The sequence below is a fragment of the Saccopteryx bilineata genome, chromosome 2 (genome assembly GCF_036850765.1).
Source record: "Saccopteryx bilineata isolate mSacBil1 chromosome 2, mSacBil1_pri_phased_curated, whole genome shotgun sequence".
NCBI classification, from domain to species: Eukaryota; Metazoa; Chordata; class Mammalia; order Chiroptera; family Emballonuridae; genus Saccopteryx; species Saccopteryx bilineata.
In genome coordinates this window covers 373,150,359-373,176,490 of record NC_089491.1, presented here as the reverse complement: position 1 = coordinate 373,176,490, position 26,132 = coordinate 373,150,359, and the positions used below count along the sequence as shown (strand labels likewise).

The 26,132-nt window shown below is 55.7% G+C and overlaps 2 protein-coding genes across 2 annotated transcripts; one reads left to right on the top strand and one right to left on the bottom strand.

Moving 5' to 3' along the window:
* Positions 1-8,867: 8,867 nt before the first annotated feature.
* Positions 8,868-16,256, bottom strand: P3H4 (prolyl 3-hydroxylase family member 4 (inactive)). The gene is made up of 8 exons (XM_066263638.1): positions 14,916-16,256; positions 14,600-14,752; positions 14,316-14,487; positions 13,506-13,634; positions 12,139-12,284; positions 11,392-11,475; positions 9,625-9,769; positions 8,868-9,299 (listed from the first exon to the last, which is right to left on the bottom strand). Exons 1-8 carry the CDS (start codon positions 15,393-15,395, stop codon positions 9,277-9,279), a joined length of 1,332 nt encoding a protein of 443 aa, XP_066119735.1. The 5' UTR covers positions 15,396-16,256; the 3' UTR covers positions 8,868-9,276.
* Positions 16,257-16,468: 212 nt separating this feature from the next.
* On the top strand, positions 16,469-25,080 carry FKBP10 (FKBP prolyl isomerase 10). The gene is made up of 10 exons (XM_066263637.1): positions 16,469-16,794; positions 19,057-19,202; positions 19,545-19,734; positions 19,838-19,983; positions 20,354-20,543; positions 21,459-21,604; positions 22,109-22,301; positions 22,636-22,778; positions 22,969-23,132; positions 23,465-25,080. Exons 1-10 carry the CDS (start codon positions 16,550-16,552, stop codon positions 23,648-23,650), a joined length of 1,749 nt encoding a protein of 582 aa, XP_066119734.1. The 5' UTR covers positions 16,469-16,549; the 3' UTR covers positions 23,651-25,080.
* The last annotated feature ends 1,052 nt before the right edge of the window (positions 25,081-26,132 follow it).

Here is a 26,132-nt window from a genome sequence, read left to right as displayed (position 1 = left end):
ACATGTGCCTTGACCAGGCAAGCCCAGGGTTTTGAACCGGCGACCTCAGCATTTCCAGGTTGACACTTTATCCACTGCGCCACCACAGGTCAGGCCAGAATCTTTTAAAAAGATTTTATTTATTGATTTGAGAGAGAGAAAGGTGGGATGGGGAGGAGTGGGAAGCATCAACATTTCCTATGTGCCTTGACCCAGCAAGCCCAGGATTTTGAACCTGGCGACCTCAGCATGCCAAGTTGACGCTTTATCTCCTGCACCATCAGAGGTCAGGTGATATGTGGTTTTTTAATTCTCATGACAATTCTGAAAAATCATTCGGACAACAAACTAATCTTCATTTCAAAGATGAGGAAACAGGTTCAGAGAGGTCACAAAACTAGAAAACGGCACATACTAAACTAGAACCCCTTCTAATTTCAAGGCCCACTAAACCACGTGTTCTCCTGATGAAATAATAGCATAGACATAAGATGGCAAAGCAATGGGAGAGACCTGGAGAAAAGGCAAAGACTAGTATTCTGGGTAGAGACAAGAGAACAATGACTTGGAGAAAATCATTTGTAAAAGTCGTTTGTAGAAAACCAGGCAGCAGATCTAAGGGAAATCAATATTGGCATTAAAGAAAATGAGTCAGTTATCAGAAAGAACTTCCCAGTAGGCAGGTTAATTAAACAAGGGTCTTTCCTTTGTATAGTTGATGGACTGAATGCTTGCTGGTAGCTGTACAACATGCAAGAGTCCTACTGACATTCATTCATCAATACTTAAGTATTGAGTACCAGCTGTATGCCAAGCACTGAGTTAGACCCTGATGAAACGGAAGATCATAATTAGCCCAGACCTCAAAGGACTCCTGAAGGGCAAAGTGTAAACAGGTCACCTTAGCCGTTCTGTGCGGGAGGGGGGTGGGAGGAGTGGTTATTCAGGAAAGGGTCCTTCCTCTGAAAAGCTTTATAGCCCCAAAGCTAGCACACAGGATGGGCTGGACAGAGGTACCCTAGCAGCATCCTTGACCACTTTCCCCACTGGAGAAAGGAATAGTGGCTAAACAGCCTCACTTCTGAGGCTTGTGCCATCCAAGAAGTCTTCTGGATGTCATTCTTATTGCTTTGTTTCCCTTACTTCCCCCACCTCCAGCTTATCCCCATATCTTTCTCTCTTCCTTACCCCTACCCCACCCAGCTGCTTGCCACCCTGCCACACAGTGCAGTGGCCAGTCTCCTGCTTGGGAGGAAAAGACCTCACAATCCTAGGCTGCTGCCACCTCCATGGTTTCACTTCCTCCCTCCCCCACCTCCTACCTTCCCTGCCCACCTCCCCACCCCCACCCCGCACAGTGACACGCGCACTTCCCAGACCCAAGACTGGCTTAACTCCTTCCTTCCTCCCAACTTCAGCAAACAGGCAGGGTAGGGCTGGGTAACTGCAGAGGGGTGGAGACGCCCAAGTGAGGTGGAGGGGCAGAAAAAAGGTTTCAGAATAAAGGTGTGTGTGTGTGTGTGTGTGTGTGTGTGTGTGTGTGTCTTCAGGATGCTCCCTGTCAACCTGGAACATGCTGCAACATGATGGCCTCTGAGCTAAGCCCTTGGGCTGGGATTGGGTGGAGACACCACCACAGCAACAGGAAAGACTGGGTTAGGAGCTGTGTCTCTCCTCCCAGATCAAGGAATTTTCTGCACATTTATTAAGCGCCTACTGTGTGCCTGTCCAGCACTAAATGTACAGAAAAGAATCAGAAAAAGATATTTACTATAGTCCGCTGACTGTATGGGAGATGTGGTCTCATGGGCTGAGGAGGTGCATAGGGATAAGGGGTCAGATGAGAGTCGCTGTGGCCAGTCTCCTCTGTAACTTGAACTTGAAGGAAAGGCCACAAGACCATCTTATCCCCTCCAAGCCTTCAAAGGCAAGGATTTCTGTTGGCCAGATCTCCAGAAAAAGAGATTCTCCAGCTCCCTTATATGATACTCTGTCTCCTTATTGTAACACTGGTAAGTTCCTCAATTCATATTTCTGCAGTTTTAACTAATTTCTGTTGCCCAGAGCTCAATGGAAGCAGAGTCCTTGGGCCATCTTTGTTCATTCAATCTTGCAGCGTTCTGGGGCCTCAGAGTAAAGAAGGAAAAAGCACCAAGTGGCCCATCCCAAGCTTCCCCCGAGACAGCAGTTGATGGCAAAGAGGGGTCAGGTGAAGGGCTGGTGAGAGGGAGGAAGTTGGTGAGGGATGGGGGAGGCACTTGGCTGGGGGAAGGTGAACAGCAGCCAGGGGCCTCCTCCACTCATTTGATTCCCTGGTCCTCCATGGGCCTCTGCGTTGTATAAGGATGCAAAAGAGATTCTGTTCTCTGTTCAAACTTGGCCCTTTTGCTGTGGGGGCCCCTTCCCCAGACAAAGACAGGCAGAGATGTAAGTCTGCACAAGTCACTCACATACCCACACACAGCCTCCGCACCCATGCCTCAGGGATATACACTCATGGACACGGATTCAGATACAGAGGTGCCAGCCCTGTCAGCTGTCTCCCCAACACACACACACACACACACACACACACACACACACACACACACCCCTTCTCTCCTCTTGGGCCTAAGGTGGCCTCAGGAATGACTGCCTCTATCAAGAAAGACCACTGAGCAGATACGTTGCTAAACCTCAGACTGATGATGGTCCCTTGTCCTCACACAGCAGCTCTCCCTGGCCTTATAGCAAGGAGAGCAGACAACAGGGCCGTCCCTGCGGCAGGCTGGAGTCAACGGCAATGCAAAAATCCAGAGGCGTCTTGAGCATGGACTTTCTCTCAGCCAGGGGACAGCCGCCCTAGGGGAGAAGGGGCTTCCACCTGGGCTCCTGCCCTGGAAGAACCCCTGGTTTGGTCCTCCTGGGGTGGAAGCCTCCAGGCAGGGCCAGGGGGACAAGCCTGCAGAGTTCATACCTCTCCCCTTCAAGACCTCTTTCTGGGTACCGGTCACTCTGGAGTTCCCTGCCCGGCATGGACCCCTGCTTGTTGGACCTGCAGGTCCCGTATTCTGGCCCGTCCTCCTGAGAATGGACAGCAGCACCACGCATTGTATGTGCACACTTAGGCAAAGGATGACCAGGGGCAGTTATGCAGGAAGGGTGGACGCAGAACAGACATGCACACTGGGAATGTACACACGTGTCCCGGAGGCCCTCTGCAGGTGGGGAGGAGCCAGGGCGCAAAGGGAAGGAGATGGCCCAGGGCTTGGGGCCCTGGGGTCAGTTACCCCTGGACTTGGGGCTTGGGGCCCTGGGGTCAGTTATCCCTGGACTGCCATGTTCTAAGGAGACAGAAGTCTCAGTCCCATCCTGAACCTTCAGTTCACTGTGGAGGAATACTTGTCGAGGAATATCTTATTTAACAGTTTTTAACTTGATCTGTAAGTTATAGATTTACGTAGCAGCCTCCATTTACACTGCTGCCCCTGTCCTCAGGTGTTGGGGTAGGGGACTTGCTCAAAGTGACACCTGAGCCGGGAGAGGACAATTGGCTGCTGCAGAAAGGCCTCTGGGCTCCCAAACTCCCCCGGTGGGAGGGGACACACATCCACCAGAGCAGGAGCAGGGTAGGATGGTACCGGGCCCTGGGGTAGGGGTGTTTCTGCGTTTTTGCTGCCTGGAGGCCAGAGGCTGCCCAGGGCCTGGGTCTGCCCAGGGCCATGGGGGCAGTGTTTAATTATAGAGGTAGCTCTAGCAACACTTCACTGTAAGACGTGTGGGTGGGGATGGAATGTCAAAGGGAAAACAGGGAGACAAGAAAATAGAGATAGGAGAGGCCAGAAATAGCACAGGTCAGGGGCCTTGGTGTGGGAGAGAGCGCTGGAGGAATGTCAGGATCCCTGCGGAAAAGGTCTACCTTAGCTTTGCCCCCTTTGCTCATGCCAACCCAACCAAGGTGCAATTCCAGGACTTCAGGAGCCCAGCAGGGTGGGCTGCAAACATCAAAATTGTACAGTATTCCAGTCCTGGGTCCCCCTGGCTGTCCAAACACCCCCTCCCCGTCCTGCATGATTGGATGGGGGGAGGGACAGGGGAGGTCTTGCCACCTGAGTCACTCCCCTTCCTGCTCCTGGGCTGGGCAGCTCCACACACAGGCTGACACAGCTAGGGCCCCACCCACCTTGCCAGTCTGCCTGCCCCTCCCTCCCCCATAAGCTAGGAGACTTGCCTGCCCTGACAGGTGCCCTGCCCACAGAGAGGCCACCCCTCCCTTCTACACACATGCGCATACCCCCCCACACACACACATACATGGCAGGAATTTCTTTTCTTGCCAACCTGTTGAGAGTCCTTGGGAAGAGAAAGAAGGAATGAATGAACTTCCCTAAAATCACACGAGCAAGTTCCTGGCAGGGCTGGGACTTGAAGCTTTGTCTCCTGCCCGCCAGCTCTTCACTCGGGCTCTGCTCAGATGTCTACATCAGTAACCTCCCTTCCCTTCCTCTAAAGCCAAGAAGGTGTCTCCCTGCGCCACAGCCATTGATTATACAAAGAGACCCTCTGCCTAGTTCACTGGCCTTCTCCACCTCCTTGGTCTCCCAGCTCCGGTGGAAACCCGAGTCAGGACTTGGAGGCCCCTGGCCTTGTACATTAATCCCATCTTCCCCAGTCCCATCCCTTGGCCACCAGGGAATTCGAGAGTTGAGATCCTTGAATATTTCATCAGCACTTCAGCCTCCAGTTCAAGAAGCAGCCAACATACAGCTCATGGATGATTTATGGCCCCAGCAGCAACCTGGAAGTTGTAAGGGGGAGGGGAGGGAGCGTGGGGTATGGGTGAAGGCTGGACCCAGCTGTGAGGAGGGTGCTGGAGAGACGCCAGCTCCAGCTCAAATGTGTGTGGGGAGGGCTGGGGGAGTTGGGGGGGGATACCAGTGACATTTCCATTTTTGAGGATATCAATTTATTATATATAGCTATTTTTTAAAAATGAGGTTATCAAAATAATTGTGCTAAAGGTTAAAGTCATATGACAAGCATTTTCTGACTTCATTCCTGTCCCTGTGTATCTGTAACTTGGTGCATAACCTCATTTGGAGATAACAAAAAATATCAACGGGAAGTCTGTCGTGGCTGGGAGGCTCGCCACACCCACCCGGGCCAGAGACAGAGGCCAGACTCTCCACTTAGACTGGCCGAACCTCGACCCTTCCCGGTCTTCTCCTCCAGGAAGGCCACGAGGATTAGCCAAGTAGCAGAGGAAAAGGAAGGAATCTCTAGTGGCCACCTCTCACTTAGCTCCAGGAACATAACATGGCACTCTTTTTCTCAAAGGAGAGATGGGAAAGGGTACCCGGAATGGAAAATGTCAAGTTCTGACCTCTTTGGAAGTGACTTCCCTTAGTCCTTTCACAGATTCAGAGACTCCAGTGTGTGTGTGTGTGTGTGTGTGTGTGTGTGTGTGTGTGTGTGGTGAGTCAGCAGGCATGTCCTCTCTCTTACCTCAGTTTCCCTGCCTGAGTCATGGGCAAGGGAGATACTCCCACACCAAGGGCTGTTTGGGGGACAGAAGTGATGCTATCCAGGCATCCTGGAGCCAGGTGGGTCCCAGGCTGGTGGTGACTATGAGGTGATGTGTCCACAGGTTGGCCGGGATTTGGCCTGGGGCTGACTGGGTGGGTGGCCCCAGGACCCCAGCACACTCCTATCAAATGCCCAGTCATCTTGGAGTTTGATCCCGGGAAGGGAGCTAGGCAGGACTGCACCAGTTTAGCTTAGAGGGAGCCCCGGGCCAGGGGCCCAATCCAGCCTCTCTGGGCCTCAGTTTCCCCATTTGTAAAATTGGGAGCATTTGCTAGGGCTGTCTTTGAAGAGAAACTGCAAGAGGAGGCCGGATGAAGGCCCCAGAGTGGGGAAGCTGGGGGCCAGGGGGTCGGGTCCTGCAGCCACCAAGACTGCCCCAGTCAGGTTATGCAGTTGGCCCCAGTGCCAACTGGACACAGCCTTCTGACACAGGAAAGAGTCCTTCTTTGTCCCCACCAGAACTTACTCTCCCAGAGAAGGGGAACAAAACCGTAAGACTTCAAGAACTATTTCTCAAACCTAAGGGGGGAATTTCTTCCATTGAAACTTACTGGAATTTGGGGGAAGATGGGACACCTCCCACCTCACTTGACCATCACTTCTCAGAATTCAAGAAGAGGCTAGTCTAAGTGACTCCAGCAAGTCTTGTCCCCAGGCCCCCTAACCTCCAGCCCACTCTTAGGCAATGACAGTAGGGACAGGACAGGCTACAGAATCAGGCCTGAGGGAGGGCCGTGGACTGCCTGCTCTTCTCTTCCTTTCTCCCTCCCTACCTCTCGGAACTTCTTGTCTTCCAGCGTGAGCTGTGGCGATGGGGGCCTTTTGTCTCCACACCTGGCTCTCACTTCCTTCATGTGGCCCTAGCTGACAGCCTAAAGGGACAGAGCCAACCCCAGAGACCAGGGCAGCATTCTCATCTTTCTCTCCGTTCTCTGAGCAGCACGGTTTGGGGAGCAAAGGTTCGAACCCAGCGCCACCACCACTCTCCTGGAGGAGTCTTGGACAAGATGCTTTTCATCCCAGAGCCTCACCCGAGGCAGAAGGGAATTGATATCTACATTGCAAGACCGTTCTGAGTGTTATAAAGAAACTACCAAGTGCCTGGCACATAGTAGGTATTCAATACATTGTATTAGTGATGCTCTCTTTAGGATGGGGTCTTTCTGGCTCCAGGACCCCTCTGTGACATCTGAGTCTGGCCCCACTGTGTGAGGTCTCCATCCCCAGTGCCCTTTTGGCTGTCCCTAACCTTCTACCCATTTTACTACAGATGCTATGACTGATGAGGCGCTGGGTGGGGTGCTGGGATGTGGTGAGGAGTGAGACAGATGTGGAGGAGGCAAGGGCGTCTGGGCAGGGTGGGGTTGGGAGGGTGGGCTGGCGGGCCCCAGAGGGCCCGTGCTGGGACTTGCTGAGACTCCGTCTCACCGGTTTGGGGAGCTGGCCCAGCACTGGGGAGAGGCTGGCACTGCCTGGGAAAGAGAAGCTGAGTGTGACACGCTGGCTGAGAGGGCCTGGACTAATGGCCTGTTTGGGGGACTGGTGCCTAGAGAGGGGCCCGACCTCTGCTCCCAAAGGATACACTCCTCACACACACCCTGCCCCATCACCACACACTCAGAGATGCCACTCTCAGATGCACACTTGGACACACACATCCACTCACTTCTTAAACTGCAACCCCTGCTTTCCCTCCATCCTTTCACCCAGCTCTATTTTTCTGTCTTAGTTAACGTACGTTTTAATAACATTTACTGCTTATTGCCAGTCTCCTGCTGGAACACAAGCTCCACCAAGGCAGGGTGCTTGGCCTGCTTTGCCCACTAGTGTGTGCCCAGCACCAGTAGGTGCCCAATAAATATGTTCTGAGGGAGTGATTGAACCCCTCTAGGATCATATTCACAAATGCACGGGGATGCAGTCACGCCTGTGCAGGGACATTCTCAGTCTCGCACGACACTGCCACAGATGGACATTCTCACACAGGCACATGCTCCCACACCCAGCCTCGCACATCCACAGTGCACAAGCACAAAGACCTTCGCACTCTGCACACCAGCACTTCAGACTCACACCTGCCTGTTCAGATTCCAGAGTTCCTAATCACACAGGCACGCTCAAGCGCATCCCTGCTCCCCACCCTCTTAAGTGCCAGCCCCACAGGACAGCCCCTCCCAGCAACAGGGGGCAGAGCCTTGGTAGAGAGAAGCTGACAGCACAGCAGCTTGAAAGGGGTGGGGCCGGGCTGGGCCACCCTGGCACCTGGGAACTCTCAGGAGACGCTACCACTGCAGACCCACCTATGGGAGAGAGGGAGGGGAGGAGGGGGGGAGGAGTGAGGTCACCTTTGCCCCCTTGACCCCATCTGTCTGTGTACCAGACTCAGACTCTGGTGTTCCCACCCTCATCATCAACACAGGCCCAGGAGAGGGGTTTGGGGTACGGTAGGGAGTTCTCCTGGGCACAGCGATGGGAGGGACCCAGGCCAGGCCAACTGGCACATCTGGGGAAGGTAGGGGTGTGGAAGGTGAGAACTAGGCTTCCCAGCTTCAGCTCTACCCCACAGTAAGAGAGAAGGCTCCTCTACCACCCTGTCCCTAGGAGGCCAGAAAGTGGGGAGTGAAGCAGAACTGTCACCTGACAGGCCTTGACCTATGGTCCCTTCCCAAAGAGATCCATTTGTCCCCACTTCCCAGTTGTGGAACATGGAGGGGACACTGGTGAGTCACAGGGCTGGGTGATAGTCACCAGACACCACCCTCACCTCTACAGCTCTGGGCTTTCTGCCCCCTAGAGTCAATGCAAGGTTTGGCAAGACAGTCTGGTGGTCCCACTGCCACTACAAAGAAGTCTCAAGTTATCAAACCGCCTCCCTAGGGCTCCTCTGGCTGTGTTATGGGCAGAGTAGGCAGGGCATGCTCACTCTGACTCCAAGGATCCTGGGTCAGTCAGGCCTGGAAAGTAAAAACTGGAAGTAAATGTCCCTGGACCCTTCCCCTCATTCGCCACATGCCAGGGTAGGGTGGGGGAAGCGATGCTTAACTAGGAAAATACAGGACATCCCATCTTAGAAATCTGAAACCACCATCTTTCCTGGACTCAAGGCGGGAACTGCGTTCTCCCGCCCCCTGGTGGTGGACTGCAGTGACACCCTGCTGCTCCTCAGGAGCACAAACAGCCAGGGTCTGCAGAGGCCAGAACAGACTGTGCTCCCTCACCTGCCTGGTGTTTACAGATAAGGGGAGATGAGCACATTGGGAGGGAGAGAAGGACCTGCTTGCTCACCACTCAGCCCAGGGAAGGCTGGACCCCAGGCCCTGTAATTCATCCAAGAAGAAACATTTATTGAGCACCCGTGGCCATTGTACCAGGAACTGCTGGACTCCTGGTCCAGCGTTCTTCATGATGCCAGCTGCCCCTCTGCTGTCTCTGAAATTGAGGCTGAGACCCCCAACTAGGAGGAGCTGGAATCCTCTCCTCCAGGAGAAGAGCACTGGGAGGAGGACAGGCCGTCACAGCTGCAGCGCCACCATCTTGTGGTCCAGAGACCTAGTGACGAGGCAGAGGGGTCTGAGGAGCAGCGCTCACAGGTGGGACGGGATGGCACCTGGTCCGTTATGTCCAATTTACATTTTAATAAATAGCTCTTGCTGCTGCCCAGAGGCTGGTGACGGTGGTCCCATTGGGCCCAGGCTTCCCAAGCTCTTCAGAGGTGCCAGGGTGACCCTCTTCTCATGTTAGTTCAGGCTCTGGCTCTGCAAAGGAAAGGAGGGAGCATTGGGGTCAGATGCCCGCCCGTTCCCAACAGGTGTCTGGGCGCTGCCCTGTGGGAGGTGGAGCAGGCAGGGGTGCGGGTCCCCAGGAGCAGGTCTCAGCTGGCCCCTGCTCCCAGGAAGGATGCCACCCCCTACCGAGTGGGATAGGGGTTGCCAATAGGTTGGAAGCCCCAGAGGAGGAAGGGATCCCAGCATCCAGCATACATATTCCCCTGCCTCTGTAACTCAGTGCCTGGATCCTTCTGTGCCCAACCTCCACCCCCGGCTGCATCCCTACCCCTCCACCATGGTCCAAGTCACTGACCAGCCTCGGCCTCGTCACCCTTGGCGTCCAGCTCCTGCCACCAATCAGCATAGATGCCCTCCTCATAGTCGCCGTCCCCCTCAAACTCAGCATCAGATGGGTGGTCCTCGGGCTCCAAGGGTGGTTCTTTCTCCTCCAACTCCATCTAGAGCGGCCCCAGGGTGTGGGGAGAAACCAGATCACAGAAGGCACAAATCTGGATCACCTCCCATCCTGGCCAAGGGGCCTTCCTACCACCCCATCTCTGTCTCAAGATCTCACACAAGAATGGTGTGAGGGTTTCTCCCCCAGAGTCCCATTTCTAAGCTGCCCCTTCCCTAGACTGGGAGGTGGGGTTCCACCAGCAGGGATTCAGCTGTAAGCATCACCTTCTCCACAGTCCACATTTTAAAAAATTATTTATTTATTTACAGAGACAGAGAGGGATAGATAGGGACAGACAGACAGGAACAAAGAGAGATGAGAAGCATCAATCATTAGTTTTTTGTTGCAACACCTTAGTTGTTCATTGATTGCTTTCTCATATGTGCCTTGACCGGGGGCTACAGCAGACTGAGTAACCCCTTGCTCAAGCCAGCGACCTTGGGTCCTAGCTGGTGAGCTTTGCTCAAACCAGACGAGCCCGCACTCAAGCTGGCAACCTCGGGGTCTCGAACCTGGGTTCTCCGCATCCCAGTCCGGGGCTCTATCCACTGTGCCACCACCTGGTCAGGCTCCACAGTCCACCTTTTAAGTATAAATACCCCTGCGAGAATACTGCAAGTCTGTGCATAGTGTCTGCTCATGGTATTCCCAGCCAGGAATGCCTTTACTCTCCCATGCCTGGACAGCTCTTGTTTATCCCTCCAATGCCAGGCACCAGTTCCAGGATTCAGCGCTTGTTATAACCCTGGCTGGGTCAGGAGTCCTCCAGCGCCCCATGCTGAGCTCTCCTGAAAGGGGAGGGATTTTGTGCCTCCCTCACTGCCTGGGAAAGGGATTGTGCCTCTCATCAGTTTACCCCAGCCCCAAACATGGTATCTGGCAAACAGCCCACAACACATAACAGTAATCAAACTATGTGCTGAGCACCTACTACATGCCAGCTGTATACTAAGTGCTTTACAAACTTGATCTCATTTCATTCTCACCACATGATATGAGATGGGCATTCTTCTCCACATTCAATGGATGAAGATATTTGGGTTACCTAAGACTTGCCTGGAGGCGGCCCATTTGAAAAGGGTGGAGCCAAGCGTGGCTAGCACCAACCTGGATGCTAAGAGTGCAGACCCAGCCCCCACCTTCAATGAAGGGAGTATAGGTGCTCGAACAAAGGAGGAAACGAGTCAAGAAGCACTGGGCAGGGACACCTGAGACAATTCAGACTCTCAAACCCTCATTCAAAATCAATGAGGTCCTTCCTTCCTGGTGTCCTGCATTCACTACTTCATTCACTGGTTCATTCAGACTCAGTTTCTGAGCGCCAGCTCTGTTGTGCCAGGCGCTGTGGGAGAGGTGGGAACGACCTGGTCCCCCATCCTGGAGCACAACCCCCTAGGAGACTGGCTGGAGAAGGAGGTGGGGGTGAGATGGACCAGATTGCAATTAAATCCAGGTCCAGGGAGGCTCAAAGGGCCAGAGTTGGTGCTGTGAGCCCAAAGACAGAGCCTGGGCATGCAGCAAGGGCTTCCTGGAGGAGGTGCCACCTGAACTAGGCCTAGGGGAAGCACGATTTAGACACAGAGAAGAGGGGCATGAGAACATTGAGGGCAGGGGGCCACTTACCTCATCATCTGACTGCAGGTACATGTGTGCGAACTCCAGCAGCTCCCGTAGCTCAGCTGTCTGGCTGTGGTAGAGCGTGGCCTCCTGGGAGGAGGAAGAGCAGTGAGGGGAGCTGGACCCCCCTGCCAGATGGCAGGGGAGCCAGAGCTCCTAGCATTTGGGTCCTCTTGCCCTTTTCCAGCTCAAGGAGCCTGGAACAGCTATCAGCTCAAATCCTGACCGAAAAATTGAAGCTGCTTGGGGTGCTAGGTTAAGAGAATTCTGAGAGTTCAGTGAGAAATTGCCTCAATTGATTAGCAATGTCTGACACTGACAAAGAAATGGGCGATAGTGCCATGTACTCCATATTTGCCAGTATTGCCCTAGACTCCCAAAGAGTTTCTCAGTTGGTCCAGGCTGGGGGGGGGGGAGGAGTCCTTGGGGAAGAAGGTCAAGGGCCAGCAATGAGGATGATGAGGGTGGTGAAGGAAGCAGGAAGGAATGAACAGGTATTTTTATACCTCCCACATCCCAGGCTATGCTGGCAAGGTAGGTAGTACCCTTCCCATTTTGCAGATGAGACAACAGATTCAGAAAGGGTCAGCAGTGTTCCCAGAACCACACAGCTGGGTGGGGCTGGGTTTGAACCCAGGACTTCAATGACAACCCATATTTTTTCTTTTCACTTCCCAACCTGCCTTCTGAGGAAGCCAGATTTCTTTTCTCAAACCACACAGTTCCAAGAGTGCCGTGGAAGACAATGCCCACCTCCCGGGGCTGGAAGTCCTCCTCCTCCAGGCCCCAGCGAGCCCTGTGGAAGCGGTAATACACCAGGTTCTGCTGCATGACACTGTCCTCAGGGTCAAAGAGCATGTAGCTGGCGGCACTCCGGGCAGCCTGGCGTACATCGTTCACTGCAGACAGAAGACGAGTGAGGAGTAGCCTGGCACTGCCTTCAGGAATGACCCCCACCTCGCCCAACCCTATCTCCCCATTCAGTCTAGCACCTCTGCCTCCCTAGCTGTCTTCCAGAATACCTTTGGGCATCTCACCCCACCCAACCATCATGGTAGCTAGGATGTACTGAGCATTACTGTGTGCCAGGCCCTCGTTTAAGACTCAACGTTATTGTCATCCTCATTTTACAGAGAAGAAAGTCAAGGCACAGAGAGGCTAGGTAAACTGCTCAAACTCACACAGCTGGAGAATTATGTCACTGGGGAGTTAGAGGCCAGTGGCTGTCCTCAACCTCTTAGCCAACAGGACCCATGAAGTCTCCTAGCTCCTTGGTCCTCAGCCCCTCCACTCCAGCAGCAGACTCTGTCTGAATCCTGGCATCTCTGCATTGCAGGAACCCTGGAGATCGTCCATCACAGACCAGGATCTCCCTCAAACGAGGAAGGCCTCATTCCTGGTGCTACCCTTTTTTTTTTTTTTACAGAGAAGAGTCAGAGAGAGGGATAGATAGGGACAGACAGTCAGGAACGGAGAGAGATGAGAAGCATCAGTCATCAGTTTTTCATTGCGACACCTTAGTTGTTCATTGACTGCTTTCTCATATGTGCCTTGACTGTGGGCCTTCAGCAGACTAAGTAACCCCTTGTTCAAGCCAGCGACCTTGGGTCCAAGCTGGTGAGCTTTTTGCTCAAACCAGATGAGCCCGCGCTCAAGCTGGCGACCTCAGGGTCTCGAACCTGGGTCCTCCGCATCCTAGTCTGATGCTCTATCCACTGCGCCACCACCTGAGCAGGGCCTGGTGCTACTTTTTATTAGCTATGTGACTAAGGGCTCCTGGCCCTCTATGAGCTTCAGATTCCTCATCTGAAAAATGGGTCCAGTAGTGTCAGCGGCAGGAGTCAGTGAAAGGATTAAGTGAGATAAACAAATGTGGCAGGGCTTTGTAAACTGTCAAGTGCTGTGCAGTTGTTGGCTATCTAGTCATTTACTCTAGAGGCCCTTGAATCCTGCCCTGAAGCTGTTGTCTGTTCTCTCCCACAAGCCTTTCCTGTGTCCCAGGATGGCCACGCCCTCCCATCACCCAGGGGCCTCCATTCTGAGGGATAGCTTCCCAGGACTCTGCGAGGCTCCCAGGGCAGTGCTCTCCCCAACCCTCCCAAGTCCACCAGGAGGCTCACACTTGTAGTAGGCAAATTGCAAGTAGTGATACATGGTGGCCACAAACTTCTCCACGAAGTAGCCACCCACGTTGGGGGTCAAGTTGGCCTCACAGTCCACCTTACACTGCAGGGATTCTGCAAAGAGATCTGGGGTGGGGGGTGGGGAGCAGTGGTAAGAAGCTGGTAGTGCGCTGAACAGCTTCGATCCACAGATGGGGTGATGGAGAGGACTTCCAGTTCCAGCTCTACCTGCAGAGCCTGTTGCAGTCATATTGAAACGAAGCCAGTAGATGAGTAATGCTGAGGAAGACTACTGTGGACAGGGCTGACTTACCACCCGCAGCTCGGCTCTCTGGGAGAGTGGCAGGTGAGGTTTGGAAGCTGGACTGAAGCCCAGAGAGCAAAACTCAGGATGGCCCTTTCTGTCCCCCACTGAGGACCCGTGCAGTTAGGGACCCCCAGACTAGGTGAGGTTTCTAGCCACAAACTGCTTTTGGTACATACATGCTGGGCTGTTCCTCCATCTCAGCTGGGCCCCTTTGTACCTGCATTGACCTCTGCCTGGAAAACCTGTGAACCCAACTTTCCCAGACCCTTTTGAGATGGTACCACCTTTTCGGCTGATGCCCAGCATCTTGGACACTCCTACTGCAGCCCTTCTGCACCCAGTGGCACGGGATCTGTTACCCTGTCTGTCTCTCTCAGCGACTGCATGTTCTACGCTCCCAGGGACAGGATAACACCTGACCCCTGCCTACCTCCCAAGACTGTGTAGGTGTTCCATAAATGTGTTAAGGGCCCTGAGCAGTCTGGTTTGGGTGAGGGTACCTGCTATGGCAGGGTAGAAATCCTTGAAGTCCACCTGCTCGTGGGCCCCCTCGCAGCCAGCCAGACACCTGGCAAAGATAACCAGGTACTCGGCCAGGGCCCGCTCCATGTCCTCAGTGCTGCTGCGGAAATCCCCGCTGTTGTATAGCTTCACGGCTCGGAGGAACACCGCCTGGAGGGGAGTGTGGCGCGGGTCAGGGGGCCACCCAACAATCCCCTCCTCTACGGGTCCTATGCGGGGATGAGGGAGGAGCTTGAGGGCCAGATCTCCCCCTGCACCCCACCTCGTAGGGCTGCGCCTCCAAGTCAGTGAGGGGCTCCTCGGACGCGTCCAGCATCCCCCGGTAGTAGTTGAGATACTTGGCAGTTAGCTCGTGCTTGGGGTTCTTCTGGAGGAAGGTGTAGGCCGCGGCCAACGCCTTCTCCAGCCGGTTAGCCTGTGGGGTGGGGACATAGCGGGTCAGCAGGGCCCGAGCCCCTGCCCTGAATGCACAAGAGAGCTTGGGGATCGATGACAGCAACCGCTTTCCGGGATCTCCCGGGAAACGCGCCGCCGGCTGGGAGCGACGAGGCCGAGCAGGGCCCGGGGCGGGCGCCCACCTTGAACTGCGCGTAGTGCAGGTACTGGTAGGGCAGGCGGCTCTGGAAGTCGCGCAAAAGCTGGCGCGGCGGGTAGGGCATCTGGAAGGCGGGCAGCGTCCGCTTGCAGCGCCGCAGACAGGCGGCGCGCTCCAAGACGTGGCCGAAGAGCTGCAGCTCGCGGGCCCACTCGTCCCCGTGGCCGCCCTCGGGGCCGGGCGCGGGCCCGAGGACCGAGGCGGCGGGCGGCGCGGGCCCGCTGCAGTTGGCGTGGCAGAAGGCCTCGCTATCCCGCAGCAGCCGGTGAAGCCGCAGCGCCGCCTCCAGGTAGCGCGCGCTCTCGCGCCAACTCTCGCCCTCGTACTGCTCCAGCGCGTGTCCGTAGGCTGCGGCCAGCGGCATCAGGTCCTCGGGAGGGAAGCCCCGGAAACTATACTTTTCGTACTGCGCCTCGGAGCTGCCCAGCAGCAGCCACAGCAGCACCCAAGCCGCCCGCCCCATACCCCCACCACGCTGGCTGGCCGGCTCTCCCCGCGGAGCGAGTGTCCAGGCTTGGCCAGCAGGCGGGTGGGCCGGGGAGAGGCCAGGCAGGCGTGCCCGCTGGGTCTTAGCGCCGGGCCCCGTGGCAATCAGCAGCCAGTGGCTTAGGTGAGGACCCCGGAGAGGCAGAGGGCTGCGTCTCCTTCTTTTCGGAATGCGCGGTGGTGTCCTGAGTGCCCTACGTTGGCCCGGTTCCGTGTCCCTAGAGCTTCCCCTCGACAGATGAGGGGAACGCTTCCCGCAAGGGTGGGGAGCCCAGAGAGTTCCTCCCCACCCAAAGACAGTACCCCTCACCTTAATCGTGAAATTGAAGGAAGTGCCACCTCCCTCTATTCCGCCTAAGCCCTGAGACCTCGTTCTCCGTTCATCACAGAGCCCCTTCTGCACACGCCCCACCCCCAGTCCTAAAGGGGTCGCTCCAAGTGTTCCCACAGCCCTCGCCCGGGAGGCGCACACCTGGTTTTATCCTTCACACACTCCACTCTCACCACCTCCTCCTACTGGATCTCCATTCCACGTCAGAAAGTCCTCTGGCAGTCCAGCTTTTGCAGGACAAAGCAGCTCCTTGTTTCAAGCTAAAGAGGCCGTTCCTGGGACGGTAGGGATGGTGGGGGATGGTGGGGGGAGCACTGAGATACCCTCAGATTCTGAAGCCTCGCCAGCTTCGTAAAGAAGCTTTTGATTTCGGGGTCCCAGCAAAAGAAGTTAGGGATGCTTCAGTCTGACTTTAGGACCCCGAGGACTCCGGGGGGGGGAACTGAACTTTTTTAGGGGGGAGTCGGCTCCTACTTCTCATCTTTCTGGAACTTCCCTCCCCCGTTGGCCCCAGGTCTCTCAGCCCTAGGTGGGGGAAGAGAGAAGAATCTGGAGTTCTTTGTGGTGCATTCCAAGGTCTCTTAACACTCTCAGCTTGGCCCTCTGCTTCTGTTCCATCCTCCGCCCCCGCCCCGCCAGCTCAATCTCCCCAGCCCCCATTCCACGTGGACCAGCCAGGGCCGGGGTGGGGAAAAAGGACAGGAAGAGGGGGAGCCAGCTCAGGGAGGAGGGCGGGGGAAGGTTGGTGGCGGCTCCTCTCTCGATCGTCCTCGCTGCCCGCCATCCCAGCTCCAGGCACCATGTTCCCCGTGGAGTCCCCCAGCCACACCTTTCTCGGGTCGCCAGTGCTACAGATGTTGTTGCTGCTCGTGCACGCGGTAGGGAGAGGGCTGGGCCGCGCCAGTCCGGCCGGGGGACCCCTGGAAGACGTGGTCATCGAGAGGTACCACATCCCCAGGGCCTGTCCCAGAGAAGTGCAGATGGGGGATTTTGTGCGTTACCACTACAATGGCACTTTCGAGGATGGCAAGAAGTTTGACTCAAGGTAAGGGGTTGGGTGGCTCCAGGCTCACCACTCCTCTTCCTAGGCCCCTGGCCAGGTGCTCCTAAATCCTGGATTCCCCTGTTGCTCTTTTAAGCTGTGTCTTCATTCTGGTACTCACTCCATGATCCTCTAACCCCAAACACAGCACCCTGGATGGTGGGGGGTTCCCAGACATCCATCTCCCCAAAGATATATCCTCTGCCCTAAATTTCAAAACTTTGTCTCTCCAAGGACCCCAGTTTCTTTCACACAAGCTCCCTGTATTCCCCAAAGTGTGATAATCAAGGTGATCTGCTCTATTTACCTGCCCTTTATTTAAAGATGACACAGGGAAGGTGACACTCTGGTCCACAGTGTTTGGGGGAAAGTCCTGGTCTCTGATGCGTGAGAATCATTCACTGGTCTCAGCCTGGGACCCCTGCATTCCCACCCTCCCTGACTCTCTTTGGGTTCCAGCCTCAGGTTTCAGTGCCTTTGCGGTTAGAGAAGAGGGAGTAGCAATTTCTTTTGGAGGGGGTGGCATAATCAGCAGCCAGTGGTTAAGCAGCCTAGATCATAATAAGACAGCAGGACAGATCTGGGCGTGTAGGGACCCTGTCTGCCTACGTGTCACAGGGTCAGACCTGCACCCTGGGCTCCTCAGAGGGTTTTCATACCTCGCTCTCCGGGTCTCCCTGCGCCCCTACCTCCCTCCATTTTAGATAGCTCTGCCAGGCCTGGGCTGCCGCCCATCTTGCCTACCTTGGAGTTTGAGAGACCAGCTTCTGGTCTGGTCCAGGTCTTTGGTCTCCTCTGGCAAGTCCACTTTTGTTGGTGGGGGCAGGGCACGCCTGCATGTCAGCCTTGGTTAAACTTTGGGTCTCAGTGACACACATGAACCCCCACACCACACCACAAGAAGTCAGTTCCTCTAAGACCCTTCCCCAGAACACACAACTCTTCCCACTAAAAATAAGTAGTGATGATTTGGGGGCAGGCAGTATATTGAGTAAGAACACGAACTCTTGAGTCCAAGACCCTGGGTTGACATCCAGGCTGTGACCTTAGACAAGAAATTTTGCCTCTTGAAGCTTCACTTTCTTTATCTGGAAAATAGAGATTATAAATAATCTGAAAAAAATCGAGTCCCTACTTGCTAAGGCCGATGAAAGGCCTTAAACAAGATAATGAATGAAAGTGGACTTAACACAGTGCATAGAAGTCCAGAGGGTTCAGTACACATTAGCCTTGACTCTGGAAAGGACCAGATGCCCTGATAGTGTTTAACTGGTGCTTGGGCCCTCTCAACAGCACTGTGAAGAAAGCAGGCCAGTCGTAAAACCAGCTCAGTGTGCAAAATGAGGGGTAGGAGTAGCCAGGAGTACTCCCGAGTCCTTGACTGCCAGAAGTGGGGAGGGATGGGGTTTTGGGGGACGACTTCCCTAGTGGGGACACTCGGAGCCGGGCCAGGCTCAGGTTATGCAGTGATGAGACTGGAAAACTTCCACAATGCCTGGCGCCCCTCGGTCACTCTCCCAGCCTCCCTTCACTTCTAAAAATTTAAAATAAATGAATGCTGTAGTTAAAAGCTAATGAGAGCCATGGCAGTTTTAGAATAGGCTCTTTCAGACTTGAAAACCAATCCCTATCCCCCACCGGTTCTGCTTCCCCTTCCTTTCCTCCTTGGCGAAGCCACGGTGCAGAGGCACACACAGGGGCTTGGGAGTTCCACAGAGCACGCACATATTAGCTGTGACCTTCAGTATGTCACTTAGTCTTAAGTCTCAGTTTTTCTCATAAGAAAAATGAAAACAAATAAAATCTCAATTCTTTCTCATAGGAAAAATAAAAACAATAATGCCCACCTCATAGGGGAAAGAATTAAATAAGATCATGAATGTAAAATGCCAAACAGCAATCGGCATATCCTCAATGCTCAATAAATGGTCCTCTTCCCCTTCGTGAAGTACTTAGCATTCCTTTGCTGTCCGCAGATAGTAGTAGCAGCAGACAGGCCTGCGCCCACCCCATCCAAGGGATAGCAAAGCCCCTCACTTCCTTGGGGATTTCATTTTTGTAACAGTCCAGCCTCTTAAGTTGGGAGTCATGGCTGATCTCTCAGGGAGGTCAGGAGCATGTGGGTGTACACCTGTATATAGAGGGGGATCATGTATGCGTATGTGCAGGTGTGTGACCATGGAAAGAGGGAAACACCTAGTTCTGTGTACCCTCACTGTGCATACCGGAATCCACTGTATCCCGTCTCTCCCCTCTGTCCCCCAGCTATGACCGCAGCACTCTGGCAGCCATCGTGGTGGGCGTGGGGCGTCTCATCACCGGTATGGACCGAGGCCTCATGGGCATGTGTGTCAACGAACGGAGACGCCTCATTGTGCCTCCCCACCTGGGCTATGGCAGCATCGGTGTGGGTGAGAAGGGCTGGGGCACTGGCATGGGGATGGAGGAGACTAGAAGGTAGAATCAAGGACCCAGGGCCAAAAAACTGAAGTTCAGAGAGGGAGGGTGACTTGCCCAAGGTCGGCTGCCTCCACAGTATGAATAGTGGCATGTCAGGGACTCCAGTTCCCATTTCCTGACCCTGGGATGGGAGGAAAGGAAGTAACAGCGCCCTGGGTGGGATCAGAGCTTGACTACGATGAAGGAGAGGTAGAGGCATGGAGGAGGAGGCCAAGCAGGATGCTCAGCCTTTGCTCCACCCCCCGACCCACGGGCTGCCTCAAACACGAGCCCCTGCTACCTGGCCCTCGCAGCGGGACTCATCCCCCCGGACGCCACGCTGTACTTTGACGTGGTCCTGCTGGATGTGTGGAACAAGGCAGACACTGTGCAGACGGACACCCTGCTGCGCCCACCCCACTGCCCTCGCATGGTCCAGGACAGCGACTTTGTCCGCTACCACTACAATGGCACGCTGCTGGATGGCACTGCCTTCGACAGCAGGTGAGGCCGGAGGGAGCCCTGGGGTGTGGGGGACTGTGACATGGCAGTCTAGGATCCATCTCCCCCTCCTCCAGCAGCAACACCTCTACCTCATTCTCTGCAGCTACAGTAGGGGTGGCACTTATGACACCTATATCGGCTCTGGCTGGCTGATCAAGGGCATGGACCAGGGGCTGCTGGGAATGTGTCCTGGGGAGAGAAGGAAAATCACCATCCCTCCGTTCCTGGCCTATGGAGAGAAAGGCTATGGTAAGGGCAGGCAAGGACTCCGGATTCTCCAGAAGTGGGATGCCACATACAGTTGTTCAGGTTGTATACCGCACAAGGGCACCCAGCCAAGGAGGCAAGCAGAAATTAATCCTAGCCCTTGGTGATTATCTCATTAAGAAGGGGTGCTTTATTCTAATTCACACAAAGGTTCAGTATGGGCTGGTGGGTGGCGCAGGGGAAAACCCAGTTCAGACTTCACAGGGGGAGCAAGAAACGAGGCTGCTGAGGACGAAGGGAGGGCTCTGGCGAGCAGGGTTAGCACTTTTTTGCAGGGTTCTCAGTGGCCTTCCTAAATCAAGAGCCCGGGTTTGCTCTCCACCTGTATGGTTCAAGCCTATCCCTTCCCCAGGGACTGTGATCCCCCCACAGGCCTCCCTGGTGTTCCACGTCCTGCTAATTGACATCCACAACCCGAAGGACACCGTGCAGCTGGAGACACTGGAGCTGCCACCTGGCTGTGTCCGGAGAGCCGTGGCTGGCGACTTCATGCGTTACCACTACAACGGCTCGCTGATGGATGGCACCCTATTTGACTCCAGGTTAGGGGGGTCCTGAAGAGAGCGGGTGGGGCTATGGGAAAGGCAAGAAGCCGAGTCAGGAAGGAAAGTACCCGATGCTGGGGCCACGGAGGCAGCAGTTGGGGGTGGCTCTGCCTGCCTGCGAGGGCGAGGGCTCTGACTCCCTCGATGGCCCCCACCTTGTACTGCAGCTACTCCCGCAACCACACGTACAATACCTACGTGGGGCAGGGCTACGTCATCCCGGGCATGGACCAGGGGCTGCAGGGCGAGGGCCCTCTGACTCCCCTGACAGCCCCCCACCTTGTACTGCAGCTACTCCCGCAACCACACGTACAATACCTACGTGGGGCAGGGCTACGTCATCCCGGGGTCGGACCAGGGGCTGCAGGGCGAGGGCCCTCTGACTCCCCTGACGGCCCCCCACCTTGTACTGCAGCTACTCCCGCAACCACACGTACAATACCTACGTGGGGCAGGGCTACGTCATCCCGGGCATGGACCAGGGGCTGCAGGGCGAGGGCCCTCTGACTCCCCTGACGGCCCCCCACCTTGTACTGCAGCTACTCCCGCAACCACACGTACAATACCTACGTGGGGCAGGGCTACGTCATCCCGGGCATGGACCAGGGGCTGCAGGGCGAGGGCCCTCTGACTCCCCTGACGGCCCCCCACCTTGTACTGCAGCTACTCCCCGCAACCACACGTACAACACCTACGTGGGGCAGGGCTACGTCATCCCGGGCATGGACCAGGGGCTGCAGGGCGAGGGCCCTCTGACTCCCCTGACGGCTCCCCACCTTGTACTGCAGCTACTCCCGCAACCACACGTACAACACCTACGTGGGGCAGGGCTACGTCATCCCGGGCATGGACCAGGGGCTGCAGGGCGAGGGCCCTCTGACTCCCCTGACGGCCCCCCACCTTGTACTGCAGCTACTCCCGCAACCACACGTACAATACCTACGTGGGGCAGGGCTACGTCATCCCGGGCATGGACCAGGGGCTGCAGGGCGCCTGCATGGGGGAACGCCGGAGGATCACCATCCCCCCCCACCTCGCCTACGGGGAGAACGGCACTGGTAGGCCTCTTGCACCTCAGCTCCTCTCCTGCTCCCCTCACTGACTTCCCCCGGCTCTGCCCCTCTCATCACAGAAACTGGTCACCTACTCAATTCCTGCCTTTTCTCCAGGGCAGTCCCCCCACTTCTCCTCCATACTGGAGAAATACTCCCGAGTTTGGGGAGGGGGGATGGTTATGGAAGAAGAGAAACAGCATAGCCCTAGGAAGCAAAGAGACCTGGATTTGAGACCCAGCTTTGCTGGAAGCCTCAGCATCCTCACCTATAATATGGGACTAAGCACCTGGATCAGCCGGGTAAGTTACCGGGAGGTTACAAGGCTGTGTAAAGGGCTTTCTAATTGGCAGGTCCCTCCCTCCCCTGCCCCCTAGAAGAACCGATTATGTGGACAAACATCCAATCCCATCCCACCCTCATTTGAAACCTCAGGGTGGTTTCATGGAGACCTTGATTGGACCCTCCCTCTATACTCCAAGCTGATCAATTCCCCCATTCTGGTCCCAGGAGACAAGATCCCTGGCTCAGCTGTGCTGATCTTCGATGTCCACGTCATCGACTTCCACAACCCTGCAGATCTGGTGGAAATCAAGACACTATCCCGGCCCCCCGAGACCTGCAACGAAACCACCAAACAGGGGGACTTTGTTCGCTATCACTACAACTGCTCTCTGCTGGATGGCACCAAGCTCTTCTCCTCGTAGGTCTGGGGCAGGGCCAGGGCTGGGCAGGGGGGTGGGCACAGCGAGGGGAGTCCTCCTCATAGCACCCCCTTCTCCCTAAGTTCCCATCTTTGGGGAGTGTAAGGGGCAGAAAGGGGAAGGGAGAGTGAAGCCAGCATTAGGGGAGCTGAGCCTTCAAGATGGGTATTTCAGGGCCAGTGGCAAGATAAGAAGTCACTGGACCCTGCACTCTGCTGGTTGGGGCGGGCACCAGGAGGAGTGACCCAGGAACAGGAACTATGGGGGAGACAGTGGAAGGTGACCTGTTGGGGAACAAGGAAGGGCACTGACCTGGGAATCTTATTTCCCCAGGCATGACTACGGGGCCCCCCAGGAGGCAACTCTGGGGGCCAACAAGGTGATCGAAGGCCTGGACACGGGCCTGCAGGGCATGTGTGTGGGAGAGAGGCGGCAGCTCATTGTCCCCCCACACCTGGCACATGGGGAGAACGGAGGTGAGGGGTAGAGACTGGCCTGATCACCCCCTTTGCCCCTTACAGGTGGTTCTGTAAAAATTCTATATCCCACTCTCCAGCCCCAGGAGGGCTGAGGCCTGCAAGCCAGGGAGCGCACGGGGCAGGTGCAAAGCCAGGCCCAGACCCTGGCCTAATAGGGACCCTTCCCTTCCCTTCTCCCTCCCTCCAGCCCGGGGAGTCCCTGGCAGTGCTGTGCTGCTGTTTGAGGTGGAGCTGGTATCCCAGGAGGAGGGGCTACCCGAAGGCTACCTGTTTATATGGCATGATGACCCTCCTGCCAACCTATTTGAAGACCTTGACCTCAACAAAGATGGCGAGGTCCCCCCAGAGGAGGTGGGTGGCGTTCAGTCCTTATAATAACCATCCCCCCACTCTCACCCCAAAAGAAGCCACCTTGTTTGATGGCATCTGGCAAGAACAAGGTGCATGTCCACCATCCTGTGCACCCATGTTCCTGCCCCTCCACTGGGTCCCTGTGCCTTAGGTTCCTCGTCCCTTCCTTCTCTCCTGGCACACTTGTGGCCCTGCCCCTGCTCAGGGCCCCAGACCAGCTCCTGCCCTCTTCGTCCTGACTGGCTGGCCTCCCCTGGGGACCCTTACCAAGGCCACCCGAAGCTGCTCAGGCAAAACCCTCACGCCCACCCTCCCCTGGCTCTCTTCCCCAGTTCTCTACCTTCATCAAGGCTCAAGTCACTGAGGGCAAAGGGCGCCTCATGCCAGGGCAGGACTCGGACAAAACCATAGGGGACATGTTCCAGAACCAGGACCGGAACCACGATGGCAAGATTACCATCGAGGAGCTCAAGCTGAAGTCCGATGAGGACCAGGAGCGGGTTCATGAGGAGCTCTGAGGGCAGAGCTTGGCCCTGGGCCCCAACACAGATGCCCACTTCTGGGGCACAGTGGGCAGTGGGGTTGACTTCCAACAGTCACCCTCTGCTCTGCTGGGATGAGGTCTGAGAGCATCTAAAATGTGGTCAGAGGAGACAACTCTGGTCTTCCCACCAGCCTGAGTGAAATCCACAGCATAGACCTCGCTCGGCCTTTGTCTTTGAACCTCATACTGTTTCCTCACAAGTTTGTAGTTACAAAGCCAGTCGGCATTGGTGGAGTCTGGGGTTGGATGGGACCGTGGCTAGCCTGTCACTCACACCTCCTCATCACCATTGAGCACGGCCAAGCTTAGTTTATCATTTCATTTCCCCAAACTCCCCTCTATTTGAACTTTTCCTCACTCCCCAGTCTGGGCCCCTTCCTCCATCATGGCAGCTCCCCAGGAATATGAACCAGGGCTGGCAGTACCCCAGCCTTCCTCCCACAGCTCTGGCCAGCGCCAAAGGAAGGGGGAGCAGCACTACTACACCTGTGTCGTCCCCATTCATCTGTCCCCCCCACACTGCCGGGGACCCCCAGGGAGCTGCCCTACTACACCTAGATCATCCCACCTACCTGTACCCCCTACACTTCCGGGGACCCCCAGGGAGCTGCCCTGCTACACCTAAATCATCCCACCTACCTGTCCCCCCCCCACACTGCCAGGGACCCCCAGGGAGCTGCCCTACTACACCTAAATCATCCCACCTACCTGTCCCCCCCCACACTGCCAGGGACCCCCAGGGAGCTGCCCTGCTACACCTAAATCATCCCACCTACCTGTCCCCCCCCCCACACTGCCAGGGACCCCCAGGGAGCTGCCCTACTACACCTAGATCATCCCACCTACCTGTCCCCCCCACACTGCCGGGGACCCCAGGGAGCTGCCCTGCTACACCTAGATCATCCCACCCACCTGTCCCCCCCACACTGCCGGGGACCCCAGGGAGCTGCCCTACTACACCTAGATCATCCCACCCACCTGTCCCCCCCATACTGCTGGGGACCCCCAGGGAGCTGCCCTGCTACACCTAGATCATCCCACCCACCTGTCCCCCCCACACTGCCGGGGACCCCCAGGGAGCTGCCCTGCTACACCTAGATCATCCCACCTACCTGTCCCCCCCACACTGCCAGGGACCTCCAGAAAGCTGCAGGCCAGGGCTGGGCTTTGTGTCACCTTTCATCCCCACAGAAGGCTGCCTTCTCAGAGACTGAGGAAGAGGATAGTAAAAGGGGGGGGGTGAGGAAACCTACTTAGATGGGTCTTAGGGTTACAAATGAAATACTTGGGTCAGAGCTGAGATAAATTTGGAAGGGCTAGGCAGAGCTCTGCACATTCAAAAAACTAAACTGGTGTCAGATCTTTCTCCTTTGTGACAAATAAAAGACTAAGCCAGGGGCCTCAGGAAGTGGTCTTTCACTGGTGGGAAGCCTTTAGACCTGTTTGGGAATAAAGAGGAATAAAGCAGGCTGGCTGCATGCCTGTCAGCTCTAGACACTGCGCCTGGGTCTGTCTCCTCCCTTTGGAGGTTCCTGCGCCCTGAGGCCCAACCCAGGGGCCCTAACCCTGGTAAGGGAGTCCCAGTCTGCCAGAGGGAGGGTAGGGAGTGGGTGACTGGAGAGTGGGGCCTGCAGGGAGAAATACTTGTCTCCTAACTGTCCCAGGTGAATGGAAGACTAGGTCCCTGATCTGTAACTCGACATACAAAGCTCAAAGATGAAATCATAGGTCAGATATCGCATTCACATAGATCATTTCCAATACCGCTGTATTCCCACCCCTCCCTGCTCCTGGCTGCCAGCATTACCCCATCCTGTTCTCCCTCTTGTCAAAGGAGAGGTAACTGAGTTCAAAGCTACCGTGTCCTGGAGGAGTTGGTTTTAGCCACCAGTTAGGCCACCTGCCTTCACCTGCCCTGCTGGACTCTGGCCAGTGCAATGAGATGACTCAAAAGGATTTGAGGACAGGGGTTGGAGGAGGTGCTTAGGAGAGAAAATGACAGGAACTGGTCACTGCACTGCCCCCACAAACACTGATTTCTTGCCCATTATCCCCTGAGAGATGTGACCTCCCCACAGCTACTGCCTGGTCCCAAAGCATCCAGGAGGGGCACTTCGGGGTCTGACAGTGCTACACCCCCAGCCTTAGATGGTAACCACTCCTCCCCAAAACCTAACAGGGCAGCCCATGTGCAGGCAGCAGGATGCAGGCCAGCTTCGGTTGGAAACACCCTAACCCTAGCTCTAGCTCCTAACTATGAGGTTCCGGCAAGTTCCTGGTCCTTTCTGTGTCACCTGTAAACTAGACCTACCTGCAGGGTCACTGTATTAAATGGCATGCATCTAGGTACCACAGAAGGATTCAATCCATATTCCCAAGACTTTCCCCTTCGTATCTACAGATACAAGTTTCCAACAGCCAGGCGCCCTTGGGAAGGGTGACACACTGAATTTCTC